The 21001-nt window shown below is 37.8% G+C and overlaps 1 protein-coding gene and 1 long non-coding RNA gene across 5 annotated transcripts in view; both read right to left on the bottom strand.

Moving 5' to 3' along the window:
* Positions 1-3725: 3725 nt before the first annotated feature.
* The window catches only part of cxxc5a (CXXC finger protein 5a), a 22990-nt gene continuing 5714 nt past the window's right edge, over positions 3726-21001 (bottom strand). For 3 of the 4 annotated variants that reach the window (XM_052588855.1, XM_052588854.1, XM_052588856.1), the window contains exons 2-3: positions 15580-16596; positions 3726-4913 (exon numbers count right to left, since the gene is read on the bottom strand). In XM_052588855.1, coding sequence (XP_052444815.1) covers positions 4869-4913; positions 15580-16392 — 858 coding nt within the window. In that variant the 5' untranslated portion in view covers positions 16393-16596 and the 3' untranslated portion in view covers positions 3726-4868. The remainder of the gene's footprint in view (positions 4914-15579; positions 16597-21001) is intronic. The other variant, XM_052588857.1, reaches the window with a different exon arrangement.
* Positions 13362-15570, bottom strand: LOC127986577 (uncharacterized). The gene is made up of 2 exons (XR_008160895.1): positions 15245-15570; positions 13362-15055 (listed from the first exon to the last, which is right to left on the bottom strand). It is a non-coding gene; the product is annotated as an uncharacterized LOC127986577 (long non-coding RNA).

The following is a 21001-nucleotide window of genomic DNA, read 5'->3' as shown; positions in this document are numbered from 1 at the left end:
ACCTTCTTCCACCATTTTGGAGAGTACCCCAGAACGTAATCAACGTAATCAGTTTTGTTTACGTTCAGTAGACAGTGAAAACCTGACAAGGATGAAGCCAAAAACAAAACATTTTACATTTTCATGGAAATGGTAATGGTGCCGTTTTCAAAAAGTTTTTTTTGCCATTTTTAGTCCCAAAAAGTTGTTGTCGTGTAAACGAACCGCAAAATGCATAAAATAGTTTCCTGTTTTTGTCTGAAAACTTTGCTGTGTAAAAGTCCCCCAAGTCAGATTGTAAAACTGAAGTAAAAGAAGTAAAACTGTTTTTTCCACCACAATTGTACGAGCAAAAACATGTTAGTTCATTGACAGATATTCAAACATAACAATGTCTTCTGACTTTTTTTATTAGCCGCATAATATTAAATATATATTAAATATTTTACTAGTGACCATTTTTTGGATGGGTCTTAAAATTGCAACTTGAGCTGTTGTTAAATGAGTTGTAGTAAAGATGGATCATTCAACATGGCTCAGTCTCAAAAAATAGGTTTGTGTAACTGAGTACCCATGAAACATGGCACTAGAAACGCCAAGGTCCTGAATGCATGTATACCTTGTAAGTCACTTCCAAAGCATCGGCCAAATGCATAAATGTCAACAGACATTGAGATGGATGGGAATGCTAACAGATAGCTTTCTTTAGATATATTAGGGCTTAAACTTGGGCCTAAATGAGAACAGTCAGTTTTTCTATTTTTAATTTGATCATGTATTTTGCAATGCTTCATTGGATTGTAGTTCTTTCCTTCACTAAAGCCGTTGTATCTTTGTCTTTTTGTTATATTTTCATATAGTTCTTTGCTTCAAGTAAAGATTTGTAACACTTGTGATTCACCTCATGGTTGACAGTAGACTTGGTTAATTGTTAATAGCACTTTAACACAGACTTTTTAGAACTGGAAGAATTAATGGAAAGAATACTTTTCAGAACCAGCGCTGCTGGTAAATAAAATAAATACAAAATATAACATATGCATGGATGGATCATTTACAATAAGATAACCATAATGCATTTAGGAAATATAACTTTAACCAGAAAGCGGTAAAAAAATAAATAAATAAATAAAAAATAAATATTCAATACTCATACAAATCATGTTGTCAGTTTTCTGCCGGATTTCGTATATTTTTTTCTTCTACAAGAAAAATTCACGTTAACATAAATTACTTATTTCAATGTGTCATCATTTTTGGATACAGTACGAATAACCGTATAACACTTTATTCCCTAAAGTCAGATATTTTAGACAGAAAAATATGTCTATTCAGCACACGTAGGCTATGCATGCCTTTTTTTGTATCTGTAGATACATCGGCTGAAAACTATGTCCTCTCTCAGGCATATAGTTTCACACTGACCAAAAGAAAAAAAAAAAACATTGTTTCTTCAGCCCAACACACACACAAACACATTGCATTCACTAACAGGCTCTTGCTCTCTTTATCTACAGCCCCCATCCACCCCCACCCCCCAATACATACCTCTCTCTCACTCTCTCTCTCTCTTTTTCTCTCTCCCTCTGTGATGGCAGGACGGGCAGTGAGCTGTGCGGCTGGGAAGAAGCGAGGACGCCGTGGCGCACATTAATAATGCAGAGCCTCAGCTTCCTCCCAGCGCCGCGGCCATGGCACTGGCCCATCGCTGTCACCAGGGGGGAGCTGGGAACATTCTCTCTCTCTCTCTTTCGAGCTCTACTTCTTTCAGTCTCTCTCACATAAACACACACAGACATACACACTTTTACACAAACCCAACCAAACTGGGCCTCCACCCGAGACTGTGGCTCATTACAGATCCTGCTCTGATGACTGCACCACAGACCTGGGCTCATTACGGCTCTGAGGACTCTATCCAGCACTCCAGGCCTGCAGCTGGTACCTCCACCTCTCTCTTGCAGCATGACGCTTTGCTCTTCTGTTCGCATAATCCACATACTTTTACTTCCACCTGTCTAACTTGGTCGTAAAAATTTAGTTTTATTAGTTCGCATTTGTGGTAGGCCAACCATGTTTCTTGTATGCAGGGGTGTTACGACGACTGCGATTTCTGCATTTATTCCGAGTTAATCATTACTTTTCAAAGTCTCATTACTCAGTGTGTCCCATAGGTATCGCTTGACCCTATTTAGGGGGGCTTTCGTCCGCCGTCTTTCATCTCAGACCCTCTAAAAAGCTGCAATTAACTCGGCTGCTGCAGAAGCTCTCGGAGGCTAGTTCACTCCCCTTACCAGTCGTTAAAAAGTTTGCTACATTAAGTATGATTCTTCCCGCTAGTCAGTGGTGGTCCTGGTCATAGACGATATAGGGCACCAGTGAGATCTCTCATCCGCCTACATAAAACTATGTTAAAAATGCAGGTAATTTGAATATATTTTAATTTTAATTAAAGACATAGTCCACCCAAATGAAAATTCTATCATTATTTAAATGTACATGTTTTTCCTTTTTTTCTGTGGAAGTCAAAGGGACATATTTGAAGAATGCTGGTAACTAAACAATTTTGTTTCCCATTGACTTCCATTATATTCTTGTACATACAATGGAAGTCAATGGGCACCAAAATGGTTTTGTAAGCAACATTCTTCAAAAGTATCTAGAAGAAAGAAATGAGTACAGATTGGGAATGGCATGAGAGTAAGCAAATAATGACAAAATTGTTGGGTGGACTATCCCTTCAAGTAAGATTTAATCTTGCAACTTGTACTTCAGGAAATAAATATCCCTCTTATAATGCTCTTTAAAATAGTTCCTACACCCCTGATTGTATGTCTTACTTATTAGATAACGAGTTTTTAATTTGACCATGTCCATAAGGCTTTTGGGGTAGCGTAATATTTCATTTTTGACAGGTATAAAAACAAGGCTGTGAGGGATTGAAGCACAGTGCATTCATACCAATTGTTTAGCAATGGAAACATCTTCCTAAAAAAAAAGAGAAAAAACATGTAGTTGACAAAACAGTTTTGAAATTTGTTGATAATTGATAGTTGATGATTGACACAATCTTTATACAGGACCTTAATACAGCGAAACTGCACGTCTGTCCCCCACAGACACATTAAATTCAACATGGTGTCTTTCCTGATTAGGGTCTATGAACATAGATAATAATTCTGTAGGTAGCAAGTCCATCCTTGAAAGTTTATACACACAAAAATCCAAACACACAATCCATGCACTTTTGCATGGTGATATTCAGAGCAAAAAGCTCAAAAGGTGTTTGAGCTGCCAAAACACCCTTACCTTCCCATTTACCTTACCACTGATTAGCTTTCACAGACTGCTGGTCAGAGACGTTGGCTGAGTATCAATAATTCATTGTCTTTTAATTGTGTTTTTTTACCTTTAAATGTCAGACTGTACCGTACGAAGGAATGCAAAGATAGTAAGATCAGTGGGCCACAGACCAGAAGCCAGAAGCACACTCTTCTTCACTGTCATTGCTATAAATGTGTCAGATATTAAGTAGAAGAAGATGAAGAAATCAAAGACTCTTGATAAAACATCTTTATCGCATCTCAAAATGACATATTTTGTCCCATTGCTTTTTATTTTACTGCTTGAATGGAAAAGGGAACAACCTAGAGGATTCTGCGAACATTTCCATATTGTTATAATTTGTTTTTGTACGTTTGTTGCTGTTTCTTAAAAAACATGCAAATAGACAGACGTCAGAGCTGTAAATTTTCGACACAAATACATGCATTTGTTTTTATTCACAAAACCAGCCCATGGTTCTAATCCAATACAAACATTGCTGCTTTTTTTAAAAGATGTAGCTACCGGCAATGTAATGAAAACAAAACAAAACAAAACAAAAAAAAGTTCAAACTTTTTCAGTGCGTTCAATAGAGCCGAGCAAGCGCTGTGGAGGGCTCCATAAAAATTCAGACCTGTACACTGAGAACAATAATGTGACGAGCCGTAATAAAATGTAACATCACGTGGAACGTGATTCGACGTGATACTACGCGACATGATATGATGTAATCTGACATGATATAACAAAAGGCTGTCAGTACAGTAAAACAAACTGAAATATTTAAAGTTTGGAGCTTCCAGTAGTAACAACCCTACAGAAACAATGACAATTTTATCGTCCAATTAAGTCGTCGTCAGAGTAGGGTTTTTTATGATGCATATTTGTTCATTCAGAAAACTGGATTTGTAGTTTTTGGAATATTTACTCTCCATTGAAAGACAAACATTGATCAGTTTTTAAAACTCTAAATTTAAATCAAACTTAAAAAAAAAAAAAACAATCATAAAATACAGTATATAAGTAAGAACAATGGTCCTAAATTACAATAGTGCTTGCCATTAGCCACTAATTTTAAAATATAGCCGTAAAATTTACATTCTCTACACAAGTACTGTATCTTTCCACACGTGAACAACATTAACACCAAACACAGAAATTTTGTTGATTGTCCACACTGAGTCCGCCATTTCTGTTTGTCAATGAACAGTTCCATGTCTAAGCCACAGAAAAAATCTGCTGGAAAAGGGACAAAAAGGTACCAAAATGGAAACATATAAAAGGGAATGAAAGTTGCCATAGATATTTTTATTTATGTTTAAATTTTTGGTTCAAGGAATAAGTAGGTGCATCCATTACTCGTTTGATTCTTTTTGTATTGTTGTTTTATTGTTCTGTATCTTGTGATGAAGTTTTTTTTTCATAGTTGTCTTGTGTTTCTTTCTCTTTTTTTTTTTCATGTAGTTTGTGTATGTCAGCCAGTGTTGGTGCCCGAGATGATCCAAGCGAGAGTTGGCATTGCACTTGATGGCAGAGTTTTGGGTGGAGGTCAGAGGTCACAGTCCTACTGGAACCACCGGAACGCTGCACCCGTCGGCAGCATCACCTTCTTAGAGAAAGAAAAAGAGAAATGGGGGGAGGGGAAAGAAATGGGGTGCATTTAGTAGAGTGTGGGTTGGATAAAAAAAAAAAAAACACATATAGACCTAAATTTGTTAGATCCAAATTAGCATTTTGTGGCTTTTAGTCATGTCTGTTAGCTTTGAAGTCTTCCTCTTTCACAGCAAAAATACTAATGACTCATCCTGTACTACACAGATTTTTGTCCAATCACATGCTCTCTAGAACGTGAATTCCCCTCCTCCGAATACCACCTGCAACTGAGTAGTATTTAGCTAATTAGGTCTCACAAGGTGTGTCCGAAAGTGCTCACTACCTAAACAGGTACTTCATTTGATGAGGAACAAACTTTGCTCCCATTAAAATAAACATAGTCTGTACTGTTGGACTACAAAAGTCTGTATTATGACTTAAATCCAAACGTACTCTATCCGCCATGTTGGCTCTCTAATCGTCACTTCTCTGCCAATCATGAATCTTCTCCTGGGGCCTCATGAGATAGAACAGTGTCCATTGGATGCCCATTCCAGAATTTTGTCAGAAGTAGTGGGTCATTGAGTAGTCTCACATAGCTACTTCAATTCATTGCAGCTTTCATTGGCTGAGGCCCGCCCATGAGGATGTTTGACCAACATGTCAAACGACCAATCACAGTTCATTTCATTCAGCTGGACATTTTGGGGTGTGGGAATGTCGCTATAATAATAGACTGGTGTGTAAAACTCTTGAACATTATTAGATTATATGTCACGAACTTTAAATATTTAACATATTTTTGAAACTCCATTGTTTAGTTGATCCTGATAAGCGCTCGTCTTCACAGTTAACGGCTTTCTTCTTTTGTGAGGGGGTTTGGTGCCACAGTATCTTTGTTTCCAGGTGGAACGTCAAAGAACGTGACACACACATCTCCCAGAAATCCTGCATAATTCAACCAATCTGATGATGACTTCGACACTAATGAAGTATTAAAGTATGCATATTCAAATGTAAGTTGTAGGTCACTGAGTACTTTTAGCTTACTGTTTTACAAATGCTACGAAATGACATACTGCAAATTTGACTGTTTTTCGCTTACTTAATAGTATTAAAATATGCATATTTGGATGAAAGTTGAAAGTCATTGAGAACTTTTTACTTACTGTTTTATAAATGCTACGAAATCCAGAATGCTAATTTTTTAACAGATTATTTTTCATCTACTATAAAGGATGAAATATGCTTATTCGGACACAAGTTGTAGGTCACGGAGTACTTTTTTGCTTAAGTTTTAAAAATACTCCAAAGTTTGCATACTACTAATTTCACATAATTTTTTTTCCCGCCAGCTATATGTTTCACTTACTATTTTACGAATACTGCCAAGTTTGACATGCTACTAATTCCACATACTCTTTTCCCTTACAATATGGTATTAAAGTATGCATATTCAGATTTAAGTTGTAGGTCACTGAGTACTTTTCGCATACTGTTTTATGAGCACTATAAAACCAACATCCTGCAAATTTCACACAGTGTTTTTCACCTACTATATGGTATGATAGTATGCATATATTTGGATGCAGGGACAGATGCGACGTAGCTAAAGCTTATTGGCTAATTCTTAAAAAGGGGATAAGGTCTTAGATATCTCATGCTTAAATATCCTGTTTCAATAGAAAATATGCCAGAGGACAAACATTTGACAAGCAACGCACCTTCAAATTAAGAAAATTATGTGATTAAATTCTAAATGTCATTCTACTATAAGCAGACACCATTTAGAAACTATTTCCAGGCTAAAATACAGACAAAATAGAGACTTTGGTTGTTTTGCATCCTTTCGCTCTCCTCTGCGGCCGTGTGATTCATCTAATTCCTCCTTCTCCCTCTTTCCTTCCCTGTTCTGTCTTTCCTGCCCCCCTCCTCCTCTCCAGCCATGGGCCATGGCCCTGGCTCCACGTGAAACCCGATACGCCACATTCATTATTTAGTCACCACGCAGTCACGTCGAAAACCCACCACACTGCTCTCGCTACGGCCTCTTTATATCTCTCTCTCTCTGTATTCTTTCAGTGCTGCACGTCTTGTCGGTTTGGCATCTGCGGCGGGACTCAGGTGGGCGCTGAGTCCGGGCCAGCTGAGGAAAAGCAAGAAGCCTTGTGAGGCAACGTTGAGGTTGAAGGGGGCTAAAGCTCAGTCATTGCTGAAAAGATAAAGTGCCTTTCCCCCAACAGTGCAACACTACTGCGGCAGAGAACCTTAAATGTTCGCCAACACTGACCCAAGCAATGAGCAGAAAAAACACATCCCAGGTCACATGATCACAGTGCACCAGCCCACACACTCACTATCATTCAAGCGTTCCTGAACGAGACAAACTAAGACAGACATGTTTTAAACACACAGAGAAATATATGGGCCAGACTTAACGGACTAAACTAGAGTGCTCCCATGACACCAGCTGGGCATGCGTTAATTCTGAACACTTTAATGGTTTAGCACTTCCTAATATCATGTTGTAAATCAAGGTTGCAGGTGTATTTTAAGTATTTATTGGATGAAACATATTTTCATTGTCAGCCAATTTTCTTTTTTTACTTTGGAGAGTATATGAATCTTATTTTCTGTCAGACTCTTGTGGCTAAAACAGAAGATACAGTTTCAGACATCAAAACTGAATGCAACATTGCAATTTTCCTTTATGGAGAAGATAATCACAGAATGCATTGAGATTCAATACCCAAATATATTGGTAAAATAATTTAAAAAGTACTATTTTGCTTAGTATTCATGTGTGAAATATATTTATGGTTATTTAAGTATCATATTGTTTGCTTAGTAATATGCTAACATCAAACAGCTTCAGAATTCTTTTTTTTACTTTTTAAAAAATTGATGAAAATTATGATTATTTTAAATTATAAATAGCATATTTTTTTAAAATAAATTGCCATCATTTTCCAGCAATATGTTTTTTCTGACATTAATATTTTGCTAAAGATATGTTGCCGTTAAAATATTGGCAGAGCAATTAAAAGTCTGATAATTGCTCATAAATCCTTACTATTAAGACCATCTCAATATTCTGTTTTGTGCTGCATTTCATGCATATACCTAATATAGAGACTTTAATGAAAATTTGAGTAAATACTCATCTGAAAACAATGCAACATGCACACTGCTGACTGCATGTAAAGATAAAATGCTATGGGTGTGTCTTGCACACAAACGCCTGAAAATTCACTGGTGGTGACCTTTGGCTTGTCACAACCCACTAGAAGTGACCCTAACGCCCAAGCCTCTTTCAGAAGCCTTGCCCACAGGCAACCACTATAACGCCTGACCCACGACCTTTAACCCTAAATCTATACAAACACTGGACTCTGACAAGGGGGTGACTACTCAGTAGCATGTGTTTCCAAGGTCATCATTCCTGCAAGGTGTCAACCAAAAGATCCACCATCTTAATCTGTGTTTATTGATTTTCCTATGAATAAGTTACCGCTCCAATCTGCTGAGGGTTCAGTTTCCACAGGTCAGTGATACACTGAAGCTGTATTACTGACCTGAAGGGACAAGAGCACAGTTTCACTGTTTCCGTTCAATAAGCCTGAGCTAAAAATTGTGGATTGAAGGTTAAATTAAGTAATTGTGATTTATTGGGCCATTGTGATCTCTTGTGCTCAACGAGACTGCATTTGTTTGATCAAAAATACAGTAAAACAGTAATATTGTGAAATATTATTAAAATGTTCTAGTTTAATATATATATATATTTATTTCTGTTTGCAAAGCTGAATTTTCAGCAACCATTACTCCAGTCTTCTTTGTCAAACAATTCTTATTATTAGTTTAAAGCAGTTTTTTCTTCTTCATATTTTGAGAAAACCATGATACATTATCATTCACTTTTATTCAGAGGACACATTAAATTGATCAGCAGCAACAGTTAAGACAATAATAATTGAGCCTTTTAGAATTATTTCTGAAAGTTCAGCTGGAGTAATTCATGCTATTCATTGCTACCATAAAAAAATGGTAAATATTGTTTAAATCGTAATATTATTTCAGAGTATCACAGTTTTTACTGTATTTCTGATCAAATAAATGCAGCCAGTGTGAGCATGAGACTTTTCAACATCATGAAAAAAAATAATAATAATAATAAAAAAATATTTATACAGTACATTTTTGACCCTTTTGAACCCTGTTTCAGAAAGTGTCTATGCTAATCTGTTTATTGCTTTCCATGAGTTAAGGTGTGTGCTGTATGCAGCCCTGCGGTCATGTGTACCTTCGCTTTGTGAGTGAGTGAGAGTGTGAATGTGTGTGTGTGTGTGTGTGTGTGTCAGGGTGTCAGATAGAGGTGCAGGGTGACAGCTTCTCTCTGTGTGCGCATACCAAGAAGAGAGCGTCACCCCCTTTCAGAGCACTGATACCACCATCATCTCAAATCAACCCTTCACCCTCTAATGCGACTGTCATGAGACACACACACACACACACATACACACATTTACTTACGTATCTAAATGGAGACATTGCATAGACTTCTATTGGTTTTATATACCGCTATAGTTATTAAAAAAAACCCTAACAGAAAATATTTAGCATTTTTTTTTCACAAAACATGGTATAGATATAACATGATATATACAAGATATATTTCTTTATTTACACTATCAAAAACTGTGCTGAATTCAATTAAGTTGATTTATTCAAGTCATCAATATTAGACTATTTTATATGAATCATCATGAATCAATCTATTTTATATTGAATCACCTTGACTACTTTAGGTTACACTTCTAAACATTTTAACACTTGTATGCTACATACTAAATTAAATTACACCAGAAAACCTTTTGTGACTTTAGAATCAATCAATTAAAATTAATAATAAGAATACAAAATGACAAAATAAAGTAGTCGTTGGTGGTTTAAGCTGGTCTAGCGAGAGGCTTAGCTGATTTAGCTGGCTGCTCAGCTGTTCTTCCAGTCTAAACAGCTGACGAGCAAAACTCTCTTGAAATGAGCAAAACAAACCAGCTTGACCAGACAAGACCAGTAAACCAGCTTAGTTTTATTTAAATATGAAAAACACACACTCATTTAGTGCTAGAAGCTGACATTCAAATGCAGAAAAAAAGTTTACATATAAATTGATATGTAAACACTCAGAATATATATATATATATATATATATATATATATATATATATATATATATATATATATATATATATATATATATATATATATATATATAAATAAATATTTAAAGGGATAGTTCACTCAAAAATGAAAATTATCTAATTAATTACTAACTCTCATATTGTTCCAAACCTGTAAGACCCCCGTTCATCTTCGGAACTCAAATTAATATTAGACATGGACTGCAAGTGTCCTTAAACGATCAAGGTCCAGAAACATAGCAAGGACATGGGTCAAATAATCCATGTGACATCAGGGGTTCAACCGTAATTTTAGGAAGCTACAAGAATACTTTTGTGCACAAAAGAAAAGAAAAAAAATACTTTATTTAACAATTAATCTCCTCCTTGTCACCCTGGTGCCATCTTGGAGAGTATCCACTAAATGTATGTTGTGTATGCTGTTCTGTGTCAGCTGCGACATGCGGAAAACAGAGATTCCATCAAAAATATCTCAATTTGTGTTCTGAGATGAACGGAGGTCTTACAGATTTGGACCAACATGAGAGATCCTTTTTGGGTGAACTAACCCTTTAATGTAAGAGTGAAATGTAAACAAACAGTTCCTTGCAATTTCCTCACAGATACGTATGCTAACAAATGCTAACATGCAAACTGATTTACGCACATTAACACAACTAAATCAAACGAACAGTCAGTCACGCGGCCACATGCAAGCATGCTTCTGAGATCTTGGTGTGAATGTGAGCATTGCTCCTAATTCTCCCGTGCTTACTTTATTTCCATTCAGACGCAGGCTTCCTAAAATAATTCCCCACATCTCCAGTCAGTGAGGTGTGAGGTGGCAAAGGCCTTGACCGTCTGCACGCTACCTCCCCCCTCACTCTCCCCTCTGTTTTTATGGCTCTCTCTGAGATGCCAGCAATGCACCGTGAAAGCTGCAAAACACCCAGTACTGCAAGATCACTCCCTGCCTGTACCCTCTCTCTTAAACACACACACACACACACACCCTGTTGCTTTACCATAAACGCCAATACAATACACCTGTCAAACACACACTTTAATTTAAGTTCAGTGCAAGTTCAGGCTTCAGTTAGCCCTGCAAAATGTGCTAGGATAGGTTAGACTGCAAGAAGCTGGCTGACCAAGTTGGTCTTGCTGGGCAAACTAGTCAGAAATCACATGCTTATAGATAGAATTACATGTTGTAGTTAATGGTGATAAGATACAAAGCAGTCTAAATAAAAAATATTGAAAAAAACTTCTGGTGATACTAGTCGTCGTTCGACTTAGGAGCTTTATGACCAAGTTTGTCTTGCTGATTAAGCTAGTTAAGACTCCTATGCTGATAGATAAGATTTTATTATTGGTGATGAGGTGATAAACAGTCTAAACAGCAACACTTTAATGGTAAAACAGCTTTCATGAAGCTGGTTGGTCAGGTTAATCTTGCAAGTTAAGTTAAGAATTTCAATCTCATAGATACAATAGTATTCCATTTTTTATTTAACTGGGATGAGATGTTGAGCAGTCAGCATGCATGTGACTGGTTGACCAGGTTAGACATGCTTGTTAATTTAGTTAAGATTCCCATACTCATAGATAGAAATCCATGTTCTAATTATTGGCGATAAGATGTTGAGCAGTGTAAGTTTGTTACTGGTAAAAATTTGTCGGCCTACATGAAGCTGGCTGACCAGGTTAGTCATGCTAGTTAAGTTGGTTAAGAATCCCATGCTGACAGATAGGATCTATGTTGTAATTAAGGGTGATGATGAGATAAGTAGTCTAAACAGTAAAACATTACTGGTCAAACTAATCAGTCTGCATGAAGCTGGTGGACAAAAATAGTATTGTTAGTTAAGCTAGTTAAGAGTTCAATACTTATAATTAGGATCACAGGCTTTAATTAATAGTGATGAGATGTTATGCGGTCTAAATAGCAAAACATTACTAGTGAAACTGGTAGACCTGCATGATGCTGGCTGACCAAGTTAGTCTTGCTGGTTAAGTTGGTTAAAAATTCCATGCTGATGGATATGATTTCATGTTCTCATTATTGGCGATGAGATGCTAAGAGGTCTACATGACAAAACTTTATTTTCAAAACTGGTTAGACTGCAAGAAGCTGTTTGGCAAAATTAGCCTTGTTGGTCAAGTTAGTTAAGACTCCCATGGTAATAGGTTGAATCCATTTTGCAATTAATGTCGATGAGATGAAATCAGGTCTAAACAGCAAAAATGTAACCGGTCAAACTAATTAGTCTGCATGAAGCTGGTGGATCAAAATAATGTTGTTGAGTAAGCTAGTTATGAATCCCTTGATTATGGATAGTATTTCATGTTCTAATTAATGCTGATGAGATGTTAAGCAGTCTAATAAGCAAAACATTACTAGTGAAACTGGTAGGGCTGCATGATGCTGGTTGACCTAGTTAGTCTTGCTGGTTAACTTGGTTAAAACGTCCATGCCGATGGATATGATTTCATGTTTTAATTAATGGTGATGACTGATGAGGTGTTAAGTGGTCTAATTGACAAAACTGTACTGGTGAAATTGGTCAGTCTGAAAGAAGCTGGTTGACCAAGTTAGTCTTGCTAGTTAAGTTAGTTAGGACTCCCACTATAATAGATTGATTCTGTTTTGTAATTAATGTTGATGAGATGATAAGAGATCAAAACAGCAAAATGTACTTCTCAAAAGATAAATATCAATCAATGTTCCTGTATTACAATATGTATTATATACAGTATGATGACCTCTTCTACAAAACCTTAGGTTCCGTCAAGACTTTAACGTGGCATTAATCTGTAGCCAACAATATGCACAATCTATCCATTTAACTTGTATTCACAAATTTGAAAAAGAAATATCAATTGATGTGTTGTGCTCGGTTTGGTTTCCACTGCACTGTTTCAACTCCATCTAGTAGCAATAAAACAGCAGGTGTAGCACATCTCAGACGCTTAGTGCAGAAGTATTCCCATCATAATAGGCACTGGAATTAACATCTATTTAAGAAACCATAAACCGACAGCGCTTTATGTTTTAGACACACTTTAATCACATGGGCTCCCCGAGACGCCATCAGACGTGACCTTGTTTGACTCCACACTGACTGGACAGCTGGGGGAGCAGACATGGCATGGAATTATTCGACCATTTTTAATGACTGAAACGTTAGTGACACAGCATCACCCTGCCATTATTATTCTTACGGATGGTGTTTCAATGAGTCTGTAATCAGCAAACAAAACAACAACCAAAAAAATAAGAATAAATTGATGTAAAGGTTTTATTTATGTGGAAGACATCAAATGGACAAATCTAAAATCTCTGTGAATATAGCAGATGTCTGTTGAAATGAAACATGAGTACCTTCAAACTAATTTAATCATTTGTCATCTTTTTTAACTATAAAGAACCTAATACATTAGGCACAAAAAAGACTAAACATGAGGAGTGTGAAAAGAAAAAACTATATATAATAGCTGGAGACACAACTGAACAGGTTGTAATTGTATTTTTTTCTTCCAGCCAGACAGTACAAGCATACACTGTCTACGATCTGATAGACAAGCAAGAGTCACAACAGATCAATTCATGTCAAACTCTAATTAAATTGAAACTACTGATATATTTCAGGATGTACAATATTTGACCTTTTTATTTGCACCAGGTTTGTTTTGTTTGTGGGAAGCTTTTATTAATTACACTATCTATCTTCATGTTTTTGAAAGAAGTCTCTTGTGCTCACCAAACCTGTATTTATTGAATCAAAATGCAGTAACAACAGTAATATTGTGAAATATTGTTACAATTTAAAAGGACTGTTTTCTGTTAGAATATATTTTAGAATGTAGATGTAATGAAACTGTGATACACTACCATTTAAAAGTTTGGGGTAAGTTAAGGTAAGTTATTTTTTTCCTAGATGTAAAAGTGACCGTAAAGACATTTATTTATTATTTTAATCTCACAAAATATTTTTATTTCAAATAAATGCTATTCTTCTGAATTTTCTATTCATTCATAAAATTATTATTATTATTATTATGTTAAATCATGTACAATACAATACACAAATATTATGTAGCACAACTTAAACATGAATAATAATAAATGTTTCTTAAGCAGCAAATCAGCATAATTAGAATGATGTTTAAAGGACTATGTGACAAGGAAAACTGGAGTCATGCATGATGAAAATTCAGCTTTGCCATCATTTTTGCAATATTGTGATTTTTATGTAGTTTTGATCAAATAACTGCAGCCTTACATTTGTGCATAAAAAGCTTTTATTTTATTTTTTAAATATGAAAAATGTCACAGACCCCAAACTTCTGAATGGTAGTGTATTTGGTAGTTGGTTAACATTATCCACTAGACTATGTAAAAGAGATAATTAAGAATATAAAGACAAACCGGACAATATTAGCAATGAGGTTTAGTAAATTAACATGAAAAATTATGCAACTGGATATGCACTAACAATCTTAATACTTCTACAGCATTTTTTAATCTAGGCTAATATACATTTCTACATATACTGATGCATCTTTAACGTACACAAACATTAAATCACAAAAAACAAAATCATATATTCTTGAATCAACATTAAACTAGATTACTAAATGCTGTAGAACTGTCGTAGTTCATTACCAAATGCATTAAATAATGGTGACAAACTGAACCTTGTAGTAAATTATTAAGTAATACATTTTATTTCTATGAAATAGCATGCACTGATCGTTTACAATAAGCCAGGAATGTGAATTAAGCAAATGGCATTAATTCTGATTTCATGATGATTTAAAAATAAATATACACTATTCAAATTTGGGAATTTGTACAATTCGAACAACTCGGGTTGACCTCAGCAAGAAGTCTATAGGACCATCAGCTCCCACTGAAGAGAGAGAGGAGGGGTGGGCTGTTCGTCACTGACACCTGGTGCTCCAGATGACAGCCCTGCAGCCAGATGGATTACGTCGTACATAAAAACACATTCACATATACGTTCACATCATGCCCACGCTACATCCTTAAACATACCACATCGATACGATTCTTGCCCTTAACAAAAGCAGCATCTTTCAAACCACCAGTCTATCTCAAAACTGAACTAATGAATGAAGGGACCTATAAAAGCGGCCATACCAGAGGGCGTCATGTCTCTGAGGAGTGTCCTAGTAGTGTCAGGGAGGTAGGATGTGGGAAGAGTGACGTGATGCCGCAGTGGGGGGCAGATTAGAACAAACCCCATGGTGCATGTCTGGCCGTATCTCCCTCCCCCTGCTACTGTCAGTGCCACCTGTCACCCCAAAGCCTCATCTCCCAGCCTTACCCTCAGCAGACACCGCCACCGTGTACAAAGTTCACCCAAATCAGAAGCAAGGAAGGTAATTATGCTTTCTGGCCACAAAAAAAATATCTCTGTAACATTAGCGAACAAATGCAACTAAGTAAGTTCACAGAGTCTCATTATCGTTTACCTCCAGTGCAGCAGACGGTTTCTTCTTGAGCTCCTCGCACTTGCGGAACTTGCAGATCTGGTGGCCCGTCTTGCGGTTCCGGCAACTGCTGCACTGCTCGCAGTTAATCCTGCGCCGGCAAGGTGGGCACATCCCACAGCGTTTCCTTTTCTTCTTCCCGGAGCTAATGGCGGAGGCCAGCTCACTTTGCACTGGGTACTCCGTCAAGCCAGCCATGTGCAGTGCACTGTCGGCGAGGAAGACTCCGGCAGGCGTCATGATGAACAGCCCCGGGTTGAAGGGGAAGCCACCGCTGCCCACACCATACGGGAAGTCTGTGTGACCTCCCACCGTGTCGGCCACCGACGCTCCTTCCAGGTCGACCGTCCCCACCTCGCTCCCACCCACTCCCATTCCCCCTGGCAGCAGCATGTGCTCCATGCCCGCCCGCTTGAGCAGCGCAGCTGCCTGGGCAAAGTGTAACAGGCCATTCTGTCCCTCCAGCATCTGCTCCAGGGTTCGGTCCAGCTTGCTCGGCACCAAGGCCGAGGCGGAAGGCTGCTGCGGCTGCTGCTGGGCGGGCTGGGGCTTGGCCGCGTGGCTCTTGGCTTGGCCGTTGTGTTTCAGTCCGTTGGCGGTCTGGGGGCACGCGGCGGTGTACTGTGAGAGGGTTCGAGACCTTTTAAGGCTCTTGCTGAGGGGCTCGCTGATGATGCCGCTCCGGTTGCGGCGTTCGATAACGGGGCTGTCTTCCCCACAACTGCGCTTGTCCTGGTCCGTGTCCTGGTCCTGGGCCTTGGGTGTCCGGCTGCCCTCCGGCTGTCCGCCAGACATGGTCCAGCACCGGGGTGTGAGCGTGGGAGGGGGGGCGGGGTTGGGGAGGGGACGGGGCTGGCGAGGGAGGAGCCAGGCAGCGCTCGCAATCCGCTCAGTGCCCAGGTGAGGGTGGAGCCTCCCCTTAACGGGCAAAATGGACCCCGATGCCCTTGACTCTAGACTTCAGCCCTCATCCACATCTTTCCGCCAGCAACCTGTAGACTAAGACACAAAGACAGAAAGAGAGAGAGAGACAGAAAGATGTTGAAAGCATTCTGATTTTTAAAAGAGACCTTGACAACAAAAAAGCTGTGACTGAGAACAATGAGCAGAGATTTGGACCTTTCTTTCGCATGGCTCCAACATTTTATTGAGTGCTGTACCGATGCCCCTACTGTGCCTGGGAAATCAATATGTACATTTATCTTCAAACACTACTGTATGTAGACGGAGTAAAGCAAAAATGAGAGGGACGTGATCAGTACCACAGCTAGATGCTGTGACAAAAAGCACCTCGAATAATAAAAAAAGTAAACCATGAAAACATTATTTCACAATTATAAATTTACCACACCAAATAGGTTTATTTTTCAGAAAAGCATGACTTACAGTTTCTGTAAAAGATGAGACAGAGTTGCTTCACTCAAGGTAAAGCAGACAGTAAAACTTACTGTACAGTAAGATAGGAACCAATTAACTGATTAACAATAACCAATTAAAAATATTAGTGTGAATAAATCAAAGTCTCATGCCACTTCAGTCAACTTCTCAATGAAGTAAATCCCTCTTAAAAGTGTGATGTCACCTGTGCAAGCATAAACCCAATTACCTGTCTGTTATTTCATTCGTTTATTCACTGCAGTAACAGTGAGAGTACAGGAAGAATTCTCTTTGAAACAATGTACTACTCACTTTGAAGAGCAGAGCACATCAAGTCTGAAGGGTGCAGGGCATTATCTCCCATATATATACTTTTGCTACATATTTCAATGCCACTTTATTTTGAATCTGAATGTTACCATGATACCCTTGATAATCTATAATAACATATAGCTGCTGTGACTGTTATAAAGATGTAAAGAGGTCATTCTACAAAACAGGTGTGATTTGAGTATCAGTAGCTATCTATTGTTAAATGACTTCAGCAATGAAAGCATATGCCATCTTTTACTATGTGCTAATATAGATATGTCACTAAACAGAACATTTCTTGTGTGGTTTTTCTTCCCACTTCTTGCTGTTTTAGCAAATATCCACATTTTGATAAACAAAATAAGTGAATATAAAAGCTGTTTTGTTTTAATTTGCTCTCTGTACACAGTATTTTAGTTTTAGAACCCACGTTATATGTCAACCCTGTTACCATCATGTTTTGTGCCTTAACTAATGACTTCATAAATCCAAAAAAACTTTCTTATAAGAAATCATGTATTCAAGAAGTTAACTTTCCAAGGACACCATATCATTTTATCATTATACTTTTGAGAATAGTCCCCAATTTTAAAATGTCATCCATGCTACCATGTTTTCAATAGTAAATAGTTGATAACTTACAAGTGAATGTCTGTAGAATTATCAAAATTGAATTCTAAGAATCACATATGTACTTTCACGATCTTAAAGCTTGTAAAGTCCAAAAAAATAAAAAATAAAAAAAAAGGAAAAAGAAAACCCTGGTCAACCCTGTTACCTCCCCGGGGGCCTAATTATATCCTAGAGTGTTTCATCCCAGAATAATTCAAATGTATTAACGGTAGTTTAAGATGTCACTGTGTAATTTATTAACACTTTATCTGTTAGAATGTTTAAAATCTTGGAGAAATGTACTTTTAAAATCACATTAGCAAACTTGAAAAGGCGCCTGTTTCGTAACATAATCCGAAGAGACCCGCTGTCAATCATGCAGTGAAATACGAGACACGACAGAACGCCGCTGAACGTCCGGACACAGAATTTTTTCTCATGACAGAATCCAAACGCCAAAAACTCAACTCTTGTTTTTTATTGGCTGCCCCCAGTCCACAACAGAGACATCCACAAACACCCACACACACAACCCCACTGAGAAAAGCTGAGGAAATGGCCGGGCCAGTCCTTATAAGGGAAACAAAGGGACAGGGAGGGAGAGAGGAGAGGATAGGGGGTGGTGGAGGGGATCTACGCAGTGTGTGGAAATTGGAAGGCCAGAATTAGTGGGAGGTAAAGCTTCAAAGGCAGGAGCGCAGCCCCCGCATTCTCCCCAGCTCAGGGGTCTGTGGCGCCAGCGGACCACAGCCAGCCTCTTTCTCTCTTTCTCCTTCCCAAACCAGGGACCACACTGCACCAGGCTGCTTTACCTCACGCCTGCCAAACCTTCCCTGCCGCACACATCTCTTGCTGGGACTGTGGAAGCACCCGACCTTCACGTCCCAAAAGCGCTGAAATTACATAGCAGCGTTTTCATTCAGTATTAGCAGCAATGACTCACTTCCCATCCAAAGCTAAGGAGAAAAACATGTCTCTAACGGACCATGCTAGCTTGCCATGGACAGCCCGTGGTTTCTCTTTTATCCTGGCTTGGAATGGCTATATGGCACATCTCAAATCCGTTCCACTCTTATGGTTGCTGCACCAAGCCAACAGTTGGCCACACACCACCACACACCAAACGTTATCCTAGCAGCGTGTCGCAGTCCATCCCCATGATGTACACTCTTATCCGTGTTATTGTTTTGTTTGTGAAATTCAGGTTATGATATGCTGTAATCCAAGACCAGTGAATGCTTCCATTCTTTTTTTAAAGAAACCAATACTTTTAATCAGCAAATGATGCTTTAAATTGATTAAATTGACAGTGAAGACATTTATAATGGTCCAAAATATTTCAATTTACACATGCTGTTCTTTTCACCTTTTTATTCATCAAAGAATCCAGTAATAATGTTTTTCACAAAAAATATTAAGCAGCACAGCTGTTTTCAATATTGATAATAACAAGAAATGTTTCTTGAGCAGCGAATCAGCACATTAGAATGATCTCCAAAGGACGCTAAAGACTGCAGTGATGATGCTGAAAATTCAGCTTTGCCATTACAGAAACAAATTACATTTTAAATTGTATTAAATTAGAAACAAATGTTACTGGTTTTACTGTATTTTCTTATTAAACATATGCATCCTTGGTGAGCATATGATATTTCTTCCAAAGACTTGAAACATCCTACCAACCCCAAACTTTTGCGTAATGTTTATTTCAAGTCTAAACACAAAATGTGTACGAAAGAGGCAGAGCGGCCAGTCAGATGGGGTAAGAAAAAGCCAAGGGACAGGTGGCTCAATGTTAGCACTACTTGCTTAATTACTGCTCCCAAAGTAACCATTAGGGGGATGGAAATGGGCCCACAAAATGACTTAGCAAATAAGCCCTCTGCACATAAATGAATCGATTTGCTTCCTCCTGTTTTGAGAAGTTTTTTCCGTTAGGAGTGAATTCAGTCACACAGCTTCCCATTGAACCGGATGCTATCTGCGGTAAAATGCTACAATTGATCTCAAAGCAAATAAAATGCAAACAAAGTGTGTGATGGTTACTAAGCATTGTCAGCTCTCTGTAGTTTGTTGTTTCCATCTCTTCCTGTAACATATGACCTGTGTTCGCAGAGGTCTCGTAAAAGCTGAAATAAGTGAATTTGTCTGTCGCTGCCTCCACATCGGTTCCTGTCAATCATAGTAACCTCTTCAACATCAGGTCCACCTTTAAGTTAAACTATCTTCCAGCTTCTCTACACCTGTGTCACAGACTTCACTGAGGACTCAAGTCAAATGATGTTTCCTCTAACCCTCTGATTTTATCAACCTATCCATCTACAGATGTGTGATTCCCACATCCTGTCAACCACATGCACTTCACGCTCTTCCAACATTTTTGTCTAATTAAGTCACAGATTTTTCAAATTAAGTCAAATTATTGTTATTGCAGCACTCTCATTTCATTCATTCCTCCTTGACAGTACTTTATTTCTACCACATATAATTGCCATGTATTTTGCATGTGCATAAATCCATCAAAATTTACTAGCTATGCTATTATAATGACTAGTACCAGCAATTTGTCTGTCCACACTGAACTCCAAGTGGTTGCATGATGTGACACAATCTCAGAACATATTTCATGTTTAATGTACAATTATGAAGATACATTTTTGGAACAACAAATGACATTTCAAAGCAGTACGAAGCCACAGACATAGAAACAGTCATGCACGAAATGGAAATTTTAGGTGATATTGATTTTCAAAGCCAACAAGTAATACATTGGAAAGATATGACCTCAAGATCAATCTGAGTGAATGCTCACCTTAATATTCCAGATTCAAACTTCACATTTAAAACTGCTTTACATTTTACAAATTCTGCAAGAAAGCAAAGTACATGCAATAAATGAACAGGAAGATTTTTAATGCTTTTTAAATAATTATCTTCGGCTCACAAATTTTTATCCACAAAACAGAAAAGGCAGTAATATTGTGAAATTAATTTCTTTAATAAATTTAAAGTAACTGATTTCTATTTGAATATATTTTAAAATGTCATTCATTCCTGTGATCAAGGCTACATTTTCAACATCATTACTCCAGTCTTCAGTGTC

The sequence above is a fragment of the Carassius gibelio genome, chromosome B21 (assembly GCF_023724105.1).
Source record: "Carassius gibelio isolate Cgi1373 ecotype wild population from Czech Republic chromosome B21, carGib1.2-hapl.c, whole genome shotgun sequence".
In the NCBI taxonomy this organism is placed as follows: domain Eukaryota; kingdom Metazoa; phylum Chordata; class Actinopteri; order Cypriniformes; family Cyprinidae; genus Carassius; species Carassius gibelio.
This window is presented reverse-complemented; position numbering and strand designations above follow the sequence as displayed.